The 20,366-nt window shown below is 28.2% G+C and overlaps 2 protein-coding genes and 1 non-coding gene across 3 annotated transcripts in view; 1 reads left to right on the forward strand and 2 right to left on the reverse strand.

The window, feature by feature from the left end:
• Positions 1-1,878: 1,878 nt before the first annotated feature.
• LOC112683386 lies at positions 1,879-6,369 on the forward strand. Its single transcript, XM_025554410.1, has 2 exons — positions 1,879-2,518; positions 5,911-6,369. The coding sequence occupies exons 1-2, from the start codon at positions 2,053-2,055 to the stop codon at positions 6,192-6,194; spliced, it is 750 nt and encodes a 249-aa protein (XP_025410195.1). The 5' UTR covers positions 1,879-2,052; the 3' UTR covers positions 6,195-6,369.
• Positions 6,370-11,553: 5,184 nt separating this feature from the next.
• LOC112683417 overlaps positions 11,554-20,366 on the reverse strand; it is a 53,226-nt gene continuing 44,413 nt past the window's right edge. Inside the window, exons 2-8 of the mRNA XM_025554455.1 lie at positions 16,857-16,958; positions 16,594-16,697; positions 16,369-16,526; positions 14,696-14,926; positions 14,405-14,552; positions 12,371-12,515; positions 11,554-12,012 (exon numbers count right to left, since the gene is read on the reverse strand). Coding sequence (XP_025410240.1) covers positions 11,759-12,012; positions 12,371-12,515; positions 14,405-14,552; positions 14,696-14,926; positions 16,369-16,526; positions 16,594-16,697; positions 16,857-16,958 — 1,142 coding nt within the window. The 3' untranslated portion in view covers positions 11,554-11,758. The remainder of the gene's footprint in view (positions 12,013-12,370; positions 12,516-14,404; positions 14,553-14,695; positions 14,927-16,368; positions 16,527-16,593; positions 16,698-16,856; positions 16,959-20,366) is intronic.
• On the reverse strand, positions 17,897-17,968 carry Trnah-gug. Its single transcript has one exon. It is a non-coding gene; the product is annotated as a tRNA-His (tRNA).

Consider the following 20,366-nt stretch of genomic DNA (forward strand, 5'->3'; position numbering starts at 1 on the left):
ATTTTAGAAATTTAAAAGAAAACTTATAAAATCAATAAGAACCTACTAGTAGTACTTACGTGAATAGAATGTTATATAAATAGTTCATATTATTATTTATAATTTTTCAATATTAAGAAAATTTAGTTATAAGATTTTAAATTTAAATTAATCCAAAAAATGGTATGTCTATTATTCGTATACAGTTTTAACCTATAGACAGTGCCGTAAGTAGATTATTCGAGTCCCGTGTGCGAATCAAAATCTTGAGGTCCCTAATCATCAAACTTTTTGAGTATTTAATCTTTTGAGGCCCTGTAATACATAGTTCAGGGCCCGGGGCCTGTGTGCAATGCACCCTCTACACACCCGGTTTTTACTGTATTGCCTATAGTCTATTAATATCAATAATATCACACTTTAAATTTTATTATCATACATCAATATTTTATAATCTTAATATTGAGCAGTAAAATTTTCTAAAACTATTTTAATAAAAATAAAATGTATATGATCATTGCTTAATAATTTTTTAAAAATATTTTTATTTAATTAAAATAAAAAAATCAAACATTTAAGTGAATTGTAGTATGAAAAGTAAAAAATTACATTATTGTGTTCCTAATATCTGACAACTTTCATAATGACTTGTAAAAACAAATATTTAAGCAGTTATAATTTACTATAAATATATACATAGAAAAAAATTTAATATCCGGTAAAATAAAGAAACGCCCAACATTACCTGTGATAAAATTTTGAAAAGCGCAAAACTATCATTATGTTTTCTTTTTCTTAAAGACATGTCCATTTGTATAAAAACATTTGATCATACTTCTATTAGATTACCTTACAGTGTGTTTCATATAAATTCTTTAAATTATCAAAATTCATTGAATGAGAATATCATATTATATTATTTATTTTATTTAATCATATTCATTATTATATTATAATAGCATAAAGTTTAACAAGAGATGTAGCGAATAAATAAAATTGTCAAATAAGTATAATATGGGTAGGTATTTGTCACTTGTCACAGTTTACAACAATAGAAAATATAATGAATTAATATTTATAAATATTAAAAGAGAATATCTCTTATTATATTAGTATAAACGAAAATGTTCATGAAATTTATTTTCGCTGAACATAATTATTGTCATGTGAAAAATATTGGCCATCTAATATAAGAGTGATATTCTAAGCAATGTTATCAAATTAAAAAATATATTATTGATTGTAGACCGAGGAATAACTAATACCAAACCTTACCGACATTAAACGAGTAAATAACAATTACGACGTGATTAAAAGTCTAAAAACCTTGATTGTTAAGATTTTTAACGTTTACTTTAAATAAAATTATAGGTGTGGTAATAATTGATTTTTGAACGCGCATGGTGCACATTTGAAAAATCAATGAATGAAAGTTGAATTATGGAATAATTCAACTCATTTTTATTTTTTGTGATTTTGATCGTACTTCGAAAAATGTCATTGAAGAAAAGTCGAGTTCTGCGCAAGAAGAATCACCGCGTGCAAAAAAAAAAAAAATTAAAAAAAAAACCATATATTTTTCATATTTTCGCAAAAACATCATACATTAAATGCAACAATAACGAGTGAAGCTTATCGTAAAAGAAAATGCAATTATAAAAAATTAAAAACAGAAAAAAAAACCCGACAAAAGTTCACCGAGAAAACGAGTGTAGCGCGTGAAAACGGAACACCGGTGGTACATGCATAATGCAACGGGTACGATATAATTGTAGGAACACGTGTACTACGTACCACGTAAAGTGCTGCACACTTCAATATAGTGCCGTTCCCGGCGGCGCTGCGGAGAAACTCACGCGGAGCCCGTCCATTATTTCCACGGTCTTCTGGTCGCGTACAACATGAATAATACACACAAATCGGCACATCGCACGTTCATATATAAGCTCCCGAACACCGGACGTTGCACCACTCTGTACACGCCGGCGATCGCGCGCTCGCACCGGTTTTGCTAACAGTATTAGTATTATTATATAGTTCCTGTACGTACGGATCAACTTCCAACAGCAAACCATGTCTCCGTCCGTCATAGCAATCTCGTTTACCTTCGCTCTCGCCTTCGCCGTGTTCGGTCTCGCGTCGTCCGCCCCCGACTTGCAGCAGCAGCAGCACCGAGCCGAAGAAGGATCATCGTCGGCCGGAGGACTAGGCATGGTCCTGTGGTCCGTGCTGGACGACTGTTTCGGCGACGAATCCGATGGATCTGCCGCTATATGCCTCAAGTCCAAAGCGCTGACCGCCCTAGATCGGGCCCTTAGCAAACCCACCGTGGTGGTCGCGGAAGGCGTGTCGTTGTCGGCTCGCGCCGGCAAATCCCTGCTGGTCGACCCGCAGACAGAGAAAGCCGACCGTGCAGCCTTAGACGCCGTCAAGGACTCAGATCGTAAAAGCGCCATGTTGAACGATATGCTAATCGACCGGATGGACAGGCTCATGTCCTCCAGGACCATCGTGTTAGATGGATCGGTCGATCAAGAAGGTGAGTAATCTCAAAGCACATCGAGTAACAATAGTATTAACTGTTATGTCATGTTGATACTCCGGTGAAGTACTGTGAACTGCATAGAATTCAAAAATATTACTTGCTGTGAGTAGATAGCAAGAAATTAATTTAAATTCGTTATAAACAGTAATATGGCGACAAAAAAGTGTTTCAAATTCGGTATTTCTGACCAGGATATGTTTTGAACATTTTTCAACAGCCTTAAAATTTATTTTTCCGTAATAAAAAGTATTATTACACTCTTTTGGCAAGGATTTTTCTACAGAAAACATAATAATTTCTATAATCATTGTTACCTTAGAAAAAAGTAAAGGTATATTAAAAAAATTTAAAGCGTTCATAAGTACAACGAAAAAAAAAAATACACAATTTCGGCTCTATATTTTTCATATAGTTTATATATGTATATAGGTATTAGTATTAAAATATAGCCTGTAGGGCATCGGATATATAAGGTACATGTAAGTGTTTACAATAACCTTCAATAATGACAGTTGAATGCACACTTGGCTAATACAAATTATACGATTTACAATAATAAGCTAGTAGCAACGGTGTAAACTTTTTGGGTTAATATGTGTTATGTATATGTGTTGAACATCGAATGACTGTCATATATTACTCAGTGGATATATTATTATAAAATTTGGGATTTTAATACCATAAAAAACCTCAAAAAATGCATTAGAAATTTAACTTAAATTAATTAAAAATTAATCTAAAAAAATGTAATTCACATGGTGGTTACGAAATTAAAACTCGTATTAAACGATAATATCGTTCGTCGATTTTACTGATTCTAAATAGTCGATTAACGATTCTGAATTTATCCTAATATTATAAACCATAATTAACGCCACCACTTTTAATCTAAGTTTTGATGTCAACTATTTTTTAATAATAAAATATAAATTACGAGTTCCTACCTATAGTAAAATTTGTTAATTTATATAAAAAGCATGTTGGTGTGTATAAATCTAAATATAAATTTTCAAATTCAAATTAAGAATTTATAAACTCAAAAAAATTCCCTAAAAACACTGAAATACCTTGAACTTTAAAAAAGTTCAATATTTTGAATAAAATAACCTAATTAATGGCATTCACAGTCTTACTCGTTAACACGGTGTGTTCACATACAACCGTACTGGCTGGAATATCAAATCATTATCGGCCATAAATATAAAACTTAATCTACAATAATAATGTTTTCTAATATGCTACAATACAATAGCAAATAAAGTGCTAAAAATATTTAAATTTATCCATTAATCACTGATATCACCAACTTAATTATAATTCAATCATGAATAGAGTTGCCAGATTTTAAAATTCAAAATACGGGACTAAAAATGTCTACTTCAAATGTCACAACGACAACGATAGACATTTTTTATGAAAGTGTCTCGAATTTAACTACAGGACAATCTTTATTTACATGAGAGGTGAGTTAATTTTAATAAAGGTTTTTTGAATTTAAATTTTTTTGTCTCTTACAGTTTTATATCTCCTCCTCTCGTCGCAACTGACTGAACATTTTTTTATATGAAAACGGTTTCTCACATATTTTTAAATAAATATTTAAATAATATTTCAACAGCATATAGCCATAAGTACTTATTAAAGTATGAACATAAGATTCTTAACACATTCAACGCCGGCGACGCGTATACGCGTCGTAACGATATTTTTGCATTTGGCCACTGACGCGTTTACGCGTTATATGTATTCTTTTCCAACGGACCACTGACGCGTTTACGCGTCAATTTCTTATATATTTCAATGCCATTTAATTATTGTGGCTTTGATCGTAATTATCTGAAATTTGAGGTGGCCATAGGGAAAAATCATAAAAAACAAAAATTATGGTTGGTTTTGGAAATCGGTTATTTTTAGACTGGATTTTCCCTATAATCTTTTTTATCATTGGATGCACGTATAAATACTATTTATGTAAATTTCTATTTTTATTTATATTATTATGTTATAATGTTATAACAATATTATCTGTATCACTTGCATTTTACACGTGGCGCCTCGGTAAAATTAGACATGACGCGTAAACGCGTCGACGGCAGTACACGTACAATTACCAATGACGCGTATACGCGTCACCGGCGTTGAATGTGTTAAAATATGAACAATGTTCGACCAGATAAGAATAACAATTTTCTAATTGATTAAACTATTTTATAAACGGGTAAACATACTATAACATTTTAGTAACCTATTAATAGAAATCAGTATTCGGTAGGACGGCCAACGGATAGTGATAAAGAATAATAACTAATAATATAAACTAAAATTATTACATATATTTTAGAACATACAAATAAAAATTTAAAAATTAAAATAAATGATAAAATTATGTTTATTTTATTATCTCAGTACAGAAAAAGAATATAATTTATTATATGCGTAATTTTTGGAAAACGAGACACTTGGATACAAAAAAATATAAATTCCTGTATTATACAGAACTTCTGGTAACCATAACCATGAATTGTATCACATTTCCATTTGGCATATATGTCAAATGTATATTATTGTAAATTATATGATCCTCGACTTGATTAGACATCTGTCTCGTGAATTAAATTCTGGATAAAAATACGAATATATAATGAACTTAATGTAATTTTGAAAATTCAAAGAGTAGTCGCATTCAATTTTTAAGTTAACTTTGCACTCTCGTGAAACTTCTTAATTAAGTTGTACAAACTATACTGCATGCCTTTTATGCCTTTTTGTAACCGTAATTTTATATTAAAATTAAAAAAAGGAATAAATATTTATGTTTCACTATTTAGACTTAAGAGTGTAAAAAGCAATTTTGTTTTATTTTAATAGTTACTAATCCTAACTAGATTAGAAAATATATTCATGTTTAAAATAAAATAATTTATTAAGTGACCCATAAATAATTAAAAATTATAGCACAATAACTTTCTGAAAATCTTAATGAAAATTACCTTAGTTGAACTGACCTGGAATCAAGGTCTAAAAGATCTAAAAGATCTAAAAAAAAAATAACTTTCATACATATTATTAACACATTTCGCTCAAGTGAATCGGCTTGGAACGAGCTATATTTTATTTTAAAAATACAACATAATTATGATTTGAATTTATACCACATTTATATAGAAGTAAGCATAAAGTTTATACATTTTACACGTAGAATATCTAGTATATTTAGCAAAGCAATTTAAACAATTGATTTGATTAAAGATAGATCTTATAGTAGGTCTTGTCAATTAAGAGTTGATTACATTTCATTTAAATATAATATCAGTTGTAGCAATTTCACCTATGTAATCTATGTACTTTTAACCGTACTCGTAATCATTTATTTGTCTATCTCGCAGGTCGTGGTAAGAAGAAGGACAAGGGCATGAAACAAGCAATGATGATGGCCGGTATGACGGCAGCCGCGGTCATGGGTCCGATGGCGTTGAAAATGCTCATGATGATGGCTGGTAAGGCATTGTTGTTGAGCAAAATTGCTTTAGTCCTGTCCGGTATAATTGCTATCAAGAAATTGCTTATGTCGCAAAAAGGCGAACAAGAACAAGAGTCTCATCCTCCTCAACATTGGGGCCGCAGTATGCAATTCGATGCTCACGATATAGCGTACTCTGGTCAAAAATAATAAGATTTAGTCGTATCAACGTACGGGAAATGAGACAGATCAATAATTCAATCTACCACAGTCTCTATCAACAATGCGTTGTTGTATTTAATTTATTATAATTTATTCAACTAAAGCGTCACGATTATCGAATTATTGACGTGTTACTATTATTAAAGAGTTATACAAATTTTCACTTTATTTTTGTTCGAATTTGTTTGTAAATAACATAAAATAATATTTATTTCATTAATTTAAATTTATATAGTGTCCTATATGCTCTAATATGTATAAATATAACCGGCTATAGCCAATAGGTACATAATATTATCTGAAAACACAATTTTACAATTAAAATATTGTCCCGGTGTAATATTTTCCATTAATACATGTTATTTATTGTTATTCGTTTCCACGCAATCTCTTTATCCGGTATGTACAGGATAAACGAAAAATGTAAGAGGGACAATGTCCCTCCCATGACCCCTTACAGTGATGTACATACATTTTTACACACACTTTTATAAAAATACAATAAAAAAGAAAGGAAGGAAAGGAGTTAGTTGACGACCCGTCTCCTCACCACTATCCAGACAGAATACTGGGTCTCACCGAGAGACCTAGTGTAGAGATCCAGGGTTATCACAACAGTTATTACAATTTTGAAAATAAATGTTTCCTTTGGATTATATACACATTGTGTACGCCTAAAAAATGTTGAATAGGCAACAGATTTAAGCGTCACGTCTTCGATGTTAGCTTGAGACGGCCGAGATGAATTTCCACTACGCTATCGGCGAAAACAGTTATTTTGGTCACAAACTGATTGAAATTATTGAAATTGTTGTATGTATTTAATATAATCAGTATAGCTGTAATAAGTTAATAAAATAAACGACACACGACAATCCAATGTAACACATAATAATAAACAAATAAACTTAGAACAAACATTAGGAACAGAACACAAGAATTCACTCCAAACAGATCACTTTTTCTTACGAGCACCTATTGATATTTCTTGTGATTGTTGTGGCTTACTTGTTGTGCTACGTTAAATTCAAGTTGTAACGGCATATTTACCTACAATATATATACATTAATTATGTACTGTAGCTAAAGCTAATAACTGTAACTAATATTGAAATGTATAAAATATAGATGATTCCATGTAAAGTTATTTAAACACTGTTTTACACATTATCTTATTGAGATATGACCCTATGTGACACCGATGTAATATAATAACTGATACATTACACATATCTATTTTAAGTACGCAAAATATCGACAAAATACGATTTAAATTTAACAGTAAATCATACCTAGTTCGTAATGTTAAACATTTTTAATTGACAAAAATATACATTATTACTGCAAATTCAACTATATTACACTGAATCATATTCTCACGGAATGCTGTTATCATCAAAGTTTGAATAGAAATCATTATCACATATATATATATATATATATATATATATGATATTTTCAATCTAGATATAAATGCAAATTATAATAATTTTACTTTTTAAAAAAGAATACAATTTTTATAACAAAATATGAACTATTTTTGGATTAAATACGATTCACAATGTATTTATGTAATGATTTAAGTCGCTATTAGACCAATGGTTATAGATGCTACGGATTTATTTGTTATAATAAAAGAAAAATAACAATAATTAACAATAATAAATATAAACTAAATACAAATACGTTTTATAATAAAACAAATTACATTAATTTTGTATTCCTTTTTGTTCCCAAAAATTATGAGGCTTTTGCATTCAAAATATTGTAAACATTTATTCTATACCTACTCTTTGTTTACAGATATCTATAAATAATTTATATAGTGTAATATGTATTTAATATATCTATTTACAGTGGTAACCGTGTCACACGGCCAACATGTTATTGATCGTTGATTATTATTGAAAAGTAAAAGTACAGACTGGATGTATGTATTATATGTGAATTATCACACTAATTATAATCAATTATTCTTGTACGATATCATTATTTTTAAGGACGTAAAATCACGTTGTATGCGGTACAAAGATACAATGAATTTTCTTATCTACTAAGAAAAATTAAGTAAGAATGTTAACATTATGGTTACATACACTCCTTTGGAGTGTATAATATTTAATCAATTGATATAATTATGAAAACTAACTTAAAAACAACGTATGGAATGAATAATTGTTTTACTATCAGGCATTAAAAGGTAATAAAAGTTGATTGGAGAATGTCATCTCCTATTAACCTGATTAGTTAATTTTTTTCTGCCACACCCAGAACTTAATGTCTGCTTATGCTATACATTCATATTTACATTTAACATTGTTTTAAATTTAAAATTAATTTAATTATGCACATTAAATGATAATTATAAATAATATTTACTTATTTCAATATTCATAAAATTCAAAATCCATTTATATTATAGTTACAAGTGTAATATGATATTCTCATCAGTGTTGGGAATAGATAATGCAAAATTTATCTAGATAAAGATGAAAGATAATATGTCCAAATTCATCTAGATAAAGATAATAGATAAAAAAAATAAAAATATTTAGATAAAGATAAAAGATAATTTCATTTTTATCTAGATAAAAAAAAAGATATTTTCAAAAAATGTTATTTGTTGTTCAATATTTCATATTTGTAATAATATCTATGAAGACACAATTATAATCATTATTATCAATAGGTACCTAAGTGTTTAATGTTTATTGTAGTAATGTAGTTTACCATTAAGCAGTATTTATATATAAAGTACATTATTTAATGATAATTAATCACTAAAATGTAACACAAAAAAAAAAAAACAATGAAAATTGCTTAGTATCAGGATGAATACAAAATACATAAGAGATTATTTTAAGTTAACAATATTGTTTTCCATATAATTTCAATTTGATGATTTTCATTATTCTATAAGTAGTTACGACTTTACCGGTTCCAAGAGTGAAGTATTGACTATTCAGTGTATGAGTTACGTGTGTATACTAAAATCAAATATATATAATAATAATAACTATATTTGGAACTTCTATGAAAAAATAAGAAATTAAGTTTAAAAATACCAAAGATATTTTCCGACATTAAAATACAAACAAAATATCATACCAAGAAATAATAATTACTTATTAATAATACATGAATTATAATTATGAATACAAAATCTATATATATAAAAAAAAGTCGGGTTAGTTACAGAATTTATAATTCAAGAACGGCTGGACCGATTTTGATGATCTCTGATTTATTGGATTCGTCTACATACAAGAATAAAAATAACTCTAATCTTGGCAAGAATTCAGACAATTATCCGGATAAAATTATCTAGATAAGTAAATATTTTATCTTAGATAAGTAATTAGATAATTTAGCGTTATTTATCTAGATAAGATAAAATATGACAAAAAATCTATCTAGATAAGTCCCAACACTGATTGTTATTATTATTATTAATTTTTTTTTTGAGACATAAGTACGTGCCAAAATGTTATTTTTTAAAACTTTCGTTTAGTATTATCAATTCTGCTAGTGCTGAAATGATTACATCGAATAGGGACCACTGTAATTTTATATGGAATATATAGTAGTTAACGATCATAAATAATTACAATTATCGTCCAGTCACGATCCCCCTAAAGCAAGCTGCCTACTTCAAAATCTCTTAAATATCTTATCTCACTGGTTCAGAGTCTGTAAAATAAAAATCAACTAATTAAAATTAGCTCATGCAGTGGCGTCATTTTGGGAGGGACGGTGAGCATTTGCTCCCCCTCCTTATCATTACCGATGTCGGGCCGGATATGGGCCGCAAGCCCGCTAGAAATTAACTTTTCAAATTATTTAATTCTTTGTATAATATCATGATTTATTCTTCTATTTTCAAAGAGTATTTCCCTAATATAGTATTTTATTAATTTAATTGTTAGCGAGCAATTTTTTTCTTTTTAGTTATTTTATGGGCTGTCAAAAATTTTCTCCCTCCCCTGTTAAAAACTAAAATTACGTCACTGGGCTCATACCACCTATTTATTATTATTACTTATATATTTATATAAAATATTTGTATATGATAAATTTTGATGTACAAAATCGTATTTTAGTTCACCTTGACTTAAGTATTCATTAATGACTGTACTTTAATATTAAATATTTTTTTATATAATTTAAGTATTTACAACTAAAAAATAAATAGATAAATAATAAAACGTAATATTTATTTATTCATAAACTAAATTAAATTTAAATTAACATCAGTAGGAATACCTATAGTGAATTTTTCTTCTAAAGCCAAACAAGCAAATAAAATAAAAATATTAATCGCAAATTTTTATTATTTATATTTTACAGATTGTATTTTATTAATAAAAAGATAAAAATTTAATTTAACTTTTCTGAATAATATAAATGTTGGTTACATAGTTCATAAATATTGAAAAAGATTTTGAAATATAGTTATAATATAGTATATAGTAGTACTGTTATCATATTTTAATTTGACATATTTTCTTAACAGTTATATTCACAGAAGAAAAACTTAAAACGTATATAAAAAAAAAGAAAACTAAAAGTAATATAATTCATGTGTTTTTTACCCAGTTGTTAAAAGATAACTTCTAAATTGGCTAATAATTTCAAAACAATATTTATATTTTTAATAATTTAGTATTTTATTATTTATATCATTTAATCTGAACAAAATATTAATGTAAAAATCACGATAATTTCATATTATCTTTAAATATAGATAAGTAAAAACACACTTATATTTTTTATAGTGAAGTTATTTTTAATAATAAAATAATACATTATTCAATAATACAATTATCACAGTTATTGAAAAGAGAAAATACATTCAGTTTAAATTTTACTAAATAAAATGTTAAAGTAAAATTGTATGTGTTAAAAATATTATTAATTTAACTATATTATGCACCATGTTTCATTATTATAAGTACATGTTATACTTGATGATCAATTATTACAGTTAATTAATTAAGATAAATTATACTAATATAAAGAAAAGGTTATTAGTAATTCTTAATCCTTAGAACAAAAAATTAAATAATGAATAATCGTACAAAAATTATCATTATTGAGTTTTTTAAAAAAAATAACTTATTCATTTATGAGCAAATCGTATAAAAAGTACAATTAATTAGAATTAATTTGTTGTAAACTAAAATAAAAATTCATTTTAGTTCAAAATCGATTCAAATACAATAATATTTGGTACCTTTGTCTTTGATAAATTTTTTCTAACCAGGTGTATTGAAATTATAAACTTAACGTTAAAAATTAATAACCATAATACAAACTATGCACATTGTGCATTTATAAATTTTTATGGAGTAATTGATGTTTTTTTTTTTTTTTTATGAGACACGAACAAATATTTCAATATACATGTGATAAAGTGTGACACTCTAACCTTGGTGAAATTTGGACACCTAATTATTATTGTCTTAAACGATCGTATTTTACATAAATAATATAAAGAGACAAAAGTTAATAAGGTTAAAGGATTGTTAATTCTGAAAAATTGCTTGTGTCCTTTAGACGTGCGCAGTCATGTAGACGTTCAAGATCAATAGTAAAGCAGACGTGACAACGGCGATGGCGTAAGGTCCGAGACGATGGCCATAGTTTGCCTCCAGTAAAGTGTATTTGAGCTCTTCACGGATCTCTTCGGTGTCGACTCGCATATGGTCGGTGCCGTCGGCGTTCCGAACGTTGCCTTTGGGTTTGATGTCCAAAGCGTTGGAGTTGGTCTGGTTCCGTTCGTCGGTAGTGTCAATCTCCAATTTGACTGCAAGTGAAATTAAAACGGGTTAGAAATAACGCGGTTACGGTTTACTGCTGGTATTAAAACTATAAGTAATACTTTATGAGTGTTATGAAATTAAAAACCCGTGCATTTAATACCGTTTGATAATACGCGGGTAATTTTTACACGAGTTTACGGTCACTCGGATATCCAGATCACGTGTGAATAAAACAAACGTATTTTTATTATTTACACGTATATTTAGAAACCCTAATATTTGTATTATTTATCATAAGCCTTTTTATTCTTATATTTCTGTACAATAATAACACTAAAAAATTCCACAAAAAATCATTAATAACCACGGATTCAGCAACTCCGAGTGATTTGATTGTTTTACCTTTTTCTCGAGCCATTTCGTTTTTATAATCCACCTTGATGAACGTGGTCATGGACACTTCGTACACCTTGTTCGGGTCAGGTGGGATACCACTGATTTCTCGCTTTCTTCTTCCGTAACCCACTTTACCGTTGCTACAGTCCACCTAATAATACAAACAAATTAATTTTATAATACTGTAACGTATTTACCATTAGATAGTGTTTTATGACAATTATCAATTTTGAGACCACCCTGGCCCGAAGTTTTCTTCTATACTCAACATTTATAAGTATTTTTAAGAGTTTAGAATAATTGTTTGATTTGTAAAATGTTGTTCATTCAACCATATTATTTTTTTAACGGCTCACTAAATAAATTACATAAAAATACTGCAGTATTTAAGTGTGATTTTATTACTAGATATCGGAAATTTTTATATAAAATATTAATTCGAACGAGCAATAACACACCCATCCGATACGTAGATAATTTACATTTTAATGATTAAACTTATACTCATTATCAGTGTAATGACTTATTAATAAAATTATTATTTTAATAAGCATGAAAAAATCATGTTTGGATCATATCCTGCACAATTTTACGGGGTATTTTTTTTATATTTTTTTTTTTGTCTTAAATGGTTAATCATATAGACTACCTGTTTTTAGATGTTACCCATTAATGTAAGCCAAAATAAACAGACAGATTAGATCCGAAATTAAAATGCACATATCGAATCTAAAATTCTGATAAAAAATAACCAAAAATCAGAATAAAATTGATTTTATCTGAAAATCGATGTTAATATTTTGCTCTGAATTACATATGTGATCATACGATTAACCAAAACTAAATAAAATAAAATTATTTGAATACAATTTTACTAAAATAAAAAAAACTTTAATTGAATGTATAAAGTTTTAATGATTATATTAATTTTCTTCTATTACTTGCGCACTGTGAATTATTTAAAACTTGATTCAAAAAACGTGTTTTTCCACTATATAAACGCAATGTAATCTAATGATAGCCGTCTATCAGATTACAGCTGGTATTTATGTAAATTATTTATTTTTATAATTATAATTATAATTTATTTCTTTTTTAAAATAAAGAGTCACCTGTTCTTGTATGTAATCTATAGAATTTTCTATTGGGTAATTGATTACATAGTACATACGACTGCAGTTCGTTATTTGTACGATATGAATATACAGATAAAATATACTTGAGTGGTTGTGTACAGGTGTATATTTTTAACTTCTACTTTTATATATTTTGTTATAAAATTAATTATGCGAAATAATAAAACGTATCCTGCTACAGTATGCTAACGTATCTTATTATTAAGAGTAATACATTTTTAAATACTACCAAGATCAAATTCTTTATATCAATTACTTCTTTTTATCACTTTGTTCAAATCGGTTATTTTATTAAGATAATGACATATGTTTTTCTCTTTATTCGCATTATACGTTCATCATGATTTGTTTTTAATGAAATATAATGCATATATATACAACATATTATGTTTAACAAACCGTGCTTTGGTATCATTAGAATCGACTAAACGTAGCGAATAAAATGTACAATCTCGTTACCAAGTTAAAACATTATGTTTTTATTTAAAGCTAATGTAGTTGATACATAGTATTACATTTATTTGTTACATATAATAATGTGTATCTATTTTAAATTATAGTATACTTTTTCTTTTCAGCGTTAACTCACACAATACAATATTATTATAATCATTGAAAAAATATAATTTAAATATGCATTTATTGAGATGAACAAAAAAATAAAAAATGTACCATATAGTTGTAAACATTGTCTCATTTAGTAAACTTTACTGGTGCATGATGAAGTTAGTGGAAAAAAAATTGAACATTTCTACCCACGTGTAATTATTATAGAATTATTTTTTGTTGGTTTCACGAACCGACGATCGTTAGGAATTAAAACTCCATCAAATCTACCGAGTAATTTATACGTATCATATACAAGTTTATACATCATAACGATAAAATATATTATGTTACCAACCCCTCTGCACTTGTCTAGACAGACGTTAACGGTGCCTTTGAATTGCACGTAAGTCGACTCTGGAAACTTGAACGCTCTGAATTTCGCAGTCAGAAAATCGCCGTCTACCGTATTGAAGTTTTCGAACAGGTAAGGATCGACCGAACAGCTATAAGTATGAATTACGAAAATTGTATTATACAATCGATCCTGAGATCTGTTATGCGTAAAATAAATCGCCGAACATTTGCATAATATTATGTTATTATCACGTTATATTTGTATTTTTTTCCTGAAATGGCGTTCGTTTACCCGTTGAATATGATGGTTTCCTCCTGCGCTTTGGTGTCCGTCACTTGCATGTAGCTCACTAGTAACCCGTAAATAGGAGCACTGTCCTTGTCTAGGTAGATTTCCATTTGCAACGGAGTGCCCGGATTGACGTTAAGTTCACCGTTTACGATGCTGCCACCCTGACGTACGCCAACCTTGAGCATGGGAATCGGTGCGTTCTCCGTCAGCGAAGTGGTTATCTCCAAGTCCCTGTACACGTCAGAACCACGGTAAGCATATTATTATAATTTTAAGCAACGTCAACTGTAATGTTAAATATGCATTTAATAATGTAAAGTAATATTTAGAACTGAAAAATAAGTTCTTTATATAGCCTGAGGATAAGTGAAAACTCGTATTCACTTTGATTCATATGTAATATATTAAATTTATATTTATATATTATAAGACTATATTGAATGTATAATAATGCCTTTGGAGATGACCTATATTATGTAACACTGTATCTACAAAATAATTATATTGGGGCCAAACTGAAAGTTTCCAGGAGTATCTAGTAGTTTTAGAGAGAAAAAATGCGTTTATAAAATATAAATGTATATAATGTATGATTTGATGATTTTGTCCACAAATACTTATTATTGTGTCGTTTTGGGTACATGCAGTATGTTTTACCTGCCAGCGTTCTTTTTTTAATCCACACGTTACTAACAAATCATAGCGTACTTGACGCGATTTGGCGTTTACATGTTTAATGCAATTATATTATTACGTATTGCTCGATTGAATATTCAACATCTGGAATTGTAACGTAATAAATACAAACAAATAAATCGTCGTTGTTCAATTATACACATCGATGGGCACGTGCGGGTTAGATAGTGTGATTTGTGAGTGATCGTGTTATAAGTCAGTGGTGTGTATCCAATAAAACATAATTGTACGGATACGTCTAGTAGTGTTTTTATGATTACGAAATTAGAATACATTGCATCGCTAATGATTTAATAGCCTATATTATAATATTACAGTTCGTATCTGATCAGGTACCGATTTGATGATTGAGTAACGTTCACAAACAAATCATACAAATTAACATGAAATAACCATGCAATTGTATAATAATAATATAAAACGTATTTTTTAAAAGATATACGAGTATACTATATTGTAAACAAAATAACGGATTTTATACATCAATTTTGAATATTGCGAAAAACAATCATTTTTAACAATCGTAATTGTACATAGTATATATAATTACGGTTGTTAAAAACGATATTATGTATGGCAGAAGAGTGTGTTTAAAAAAAATATTTACCTAAAACTATTTTTTTTTGGCAATGAAAATAAAGTGACAAAAAAAAAAATTAATATCCTACCAAAATTATTTTCGAACATAATCAAATTATTATTTGTATATTAAATTAATACTGTTGATTTTTTTTTTCGCCATTTCTGTAGCCAAGATTCTTAAAATGACTGCGTTCGCTAATAAACTATGTAGATTATTTCTAGACAATTGTTCTGTTTACAGTAACCTAATACGTTAAGTAATTAAACGTATTTTATAGTACCTACTTAATAGTATTTAATTACATGGCGTTGCGTAAAATATACGTAATAAGCAATGGATAATATGACGTATATTCAATTAACAGTCAATGCACACATCGCACTTCAGTACTTACTCTGGTTCTTGGAACCCAGCAGGAAGCACGTTTCTCCTGGTCAATGTGTGATTTTTGTTTCCGGAAAACCAGCACTTCACGTTCACGAACGACTTAAGTCCGTCGTTGACGCCGTCGTGTTTCTCTATCACTATCTGATGGTAGTACGTAATCGTGCCCTAAGAACGCGAGATATAATGTGTAGTTTCTTTCAAACAACTAAGAAAATACGTTTTGAGCTCTTACGGTTCCTTGATTGGTCACTTTAGTCAGACCGCATTGAAACACGTCCCGTAATGACAGTTTGAATTGAATAAGATTTTTTTCAAAAATTGGTTGACAAGCAAGTTCTATTGAAGAAAACAAAAAATATACGAAATTAAAATAAATATACGAAATTAAAGAGAAGAAGAATTTTCCAATTCGTCATTGAGTTCCTAATTTTTTTGGTTTTTTTTTTTTTATAAATAATTTCATATTATTTTAGTCCACGAATATATTTACAGTACCTGGATAATATTTCATTTGATTCAGATAAATGCTCTTGATATCATCAGTTTTTTTAACATCGACGGTCATATATTCATCGTTGCAATTCACTTTGTATTGAACTGAAAAAAAAATCGAAACACTATTCAAAATGTTATCACATTGTAATTTTATAGCAATTTATTAAAATACAATTTAATCGGTTTTACACTTCAGTACACATGGAAACCAAGTTAATTAATTATATATATTGACTGTTACCTACTATCAAAGGGTAATTAATATAAATATTAATTTAATTTATTAAAAATGAACACTTCAACAAATATCTGACAAATATTAAAAAATCCTATATTTTCTATTATTATTATAGTCATACAAATTAATAAATATATGTGCTCGTATATATATTTTATGTAATGACATAATCGAAAACTTAACAATAAAATGTATGTCCAAACCAATAATTGTAACACGAGGATAATTTTGTAAAAATTCATTTTTTTATTGAGCATTTATTCTGAATTTCATTTTCATAATTCTTATAAGAGCACTTTAAAAATTAATTTCAATAACCTGCAGTCTACTGGATGAATTATTAATATTTTTTAAGTTAAAAATAATATAACTTTTGATACATATATACCTTCATTTTATGAGTCAGTAAATACATTATTTTTAGTTATGAATTTGTGAAAAAATTTTATCCGGAAAAACCATAAATATTACAAACAATATGTTATTTACATTTTTACCACGACCCAATATTTCATAATATTACATTTGAAAATATCTTAATTAATAAAATATTTAAATTTAAGATAATAAGCCTTCCTAATGGAGTTACATTTTATTTGTGCGCAAGGGTAGTTTTAGGAAAAAAGAAACCGTCGGCGTTTAAAATACTATACATTTTGTTACAACATAGTAGACGTGCACATATAGTATCTGAGAAAATGTTAGTGACGGTCGGGAAGAGAATAACGAGGGAGGGATAGGAGTGTTATGGTGGCGATTTTCCTTTCTATTTTCTTCAGAGATTTTCTGCAAAAAAAATTTGTGCCGTGACCAGGATTCGAACCTGGGTTATTGCGGCCACAACGCAAGGTCCTAACCACTAGACGATCACGGCTGGGTGGAGATAAACCCTATGGTTAAGACATTTAAAGACAAAGCCTAAAATGCAGTTAAAATCTAAGAAAATATTTTTATTTTTCTCGTTCAATCGACAACAAGGTTACAGAGAGAATGAAAATCATGAATACAATATAATATAGGAAACCAGCTCGCGCTTGACATTTGCCCAGTCATTTGTTATATGGTTGCTTACCTTGATCAGATAGATAAAAAGGGATGAAAAAATTAATCGTAGATACGTGGTAAAATCAATTCAGCTTATATATTAATAAAAATGTCTAATCACTAAATATTATGAATGTTAATGTATTATTATCGTTCGTATCACCCATACATAATAAATATAAGACATCGACGAAGTATATTTAGTATATTTAATCAGTCAATGTATATTTAAAATGGAACGTGAGTATAATACAATAATACTATAATTTATACTAATACAAAGTTTGAAAAAAAAAGAGTTCGCTTATTAATTCTTAGATAATACAGATTTTTAATTTACAAATGATCAAAATTTAAAACTACCTAAGTTTAGATGATATAATGGCAAAAAAATTTTAAAATAATAAAAAAAAAATACCTACAGTTTTTTTTATAGCACTTCATCAATTTAATGAAAATAAACATAATTTAGGTATTCTAACTCCATGAATAATATATGATGCATACTGAATAGGTATGTAGTCAATGGAACAATCTAATAACTAAACAATAATCATATGATTCGTTAAATAATTTAGTTAATCGTTAATAATCCCTAATATTATTTTTATTTTTATATCTGCTTAATGCATGTCACATTATAAATATGTACTGAATAGGTACCTATAAAAATTACTTAGTGAGTTGTGAATTTATTTAAAAAAAAATAACAATGAGAACCCTATATTTGTGTTTCCTTGTCACTCCTCGGTTGAATACTGGTTCCGCTAGGGGTGCATTAAATGCATTTAACAATTTATAATGTGAATCGTTAAAATGCAAAGAATTTTTTTTTTTTTTAATACACGTTATAAAGTTAAAACCAATTTATAAAAAGTACTGATCATTTTCGAGCATTTTTAAATGGTTTTATGAAATTATGAAAACATGAAATACATTTTTTCTGGGGCGATTGATATTATTTAACAATTAGATTTCACCGGGTAGTTTGTTTTGTCTAGCACCCCTCCCCTGAAACGTTCCTGTGATTATAGCCAGCATATTTTATTATTAAGTAAATAATACCTACTAGGTATAAACCGATTGTTTCCTACAACACCAACTCAATGAAGTATTATCTTTACTATTGAATTAATAAATCCTAAAAATATCTGTAAATATGTACGTACGGCAGTGTTGTATAAATCAAAAAAAAAACCGGTATTCCAGTACGAATACATTTGTGAACATGTATGAAAATATAAGTAAAAACCGCTTAACAAGCCTATCTATAAAATTTATAGCATAGGTACTTAGGTGTTACTTGTCTTAACTTTACACACACATAAGTATCGGTAATCTGATACCTGTATGCGTTTTTTTTATTTTATGTAAATTTTTTCGAGTTTAAATACATAAAATGTCCGTGATAAATTATCTTTAATAAATAAAATTCTTTTTTTTTTTTTTATACCGATGTTTTATTAGCACAATGTTATAATAATATTACGGTAACGTTTTGCTTTAAGGCGTTTTTTAATCAACATGAACATAAGACTGTGGATTTGTAGTAATAAATATTGTGTATTATAATGTTCAATATCATAATTTAAATATTAAATACTCATTACACACGCTATGCATTATTACAATTTAAAAATAATACGTGCATCAAAAGGTTAGGTGTCTCAATGCTCTGGTCGCGCTAGAAATTATTTTTACGCTTATACTTACTTTTTCCACGGTCAAAAATCATTTTACTTCCTAGTCTGGTATTAATTATTTTTAACACTGGTAAAATATGTTTTCAACCACAACATTTTAAATTTAAAACTGGCTCACGCTCTTATACATACGCACATTGGTATATTATAGTGCTGTATAGGTGTACATCAGTTCAGTCAAGACCAGACTGGACCACGGTCTAGTCCGGTCCGGTCTTATCGTATAAAAATAGGTAAAGGATTGGTTCGATCCGACTACTCGTACAATATTTTATGAAAAATTCTTAATTTCAACTATAATCATTTCAGTTTTGTCTGGATGGCTTAGTCCCGGTTAAGCTCGTTTAAAATCTATAGAGTAATGATTTTACATTTTAAAGGCATTATTTATAGAAGTTATAACACGTTTGTATATTACCATGGGAATCGATATTTTACCCCTGCGCCGTTGTTTCAAGTATTTTGTGTATATGTATCTCAGAGTTATTCATGGTACCTATTTATAATTATTATCAAAAATATTTT

The sequence above is a fragment of the Sipha flava genome, unplaced genomic scaffold (assembly GCF_003268045.1).
Source record: "Sipha flava isolate LNK unplaced genomic scaffold, YSA_version1 225_pilon_pilon, whole genome shotgun sequence".
Lineage (NCBI taxonomy): Eukaryota > Metazoa > Arthropoda > Insecta > Hemiptera > Aphididae > Sipha > Sipha flava.

What these genes read in the sequence shown, in the direction of transcription:
- LOC112683386 (XM_025554410.1), top strand. Translation starts at nt 2,053, where the DNA reads ATGTCTCCGTCCGTCATAGCAATCTCGTTTACCTTCGCTCTCGCCTTC. An exon ending in TGGATCGGTCGATCAAGAAG is followed by an intron (nt 2,519 to 5,910) that starts GTGAGTAATCTC and finishes TCTATCTCGCAG; the next exon opens with GTCGTGGTAAGAAGAAGGAC.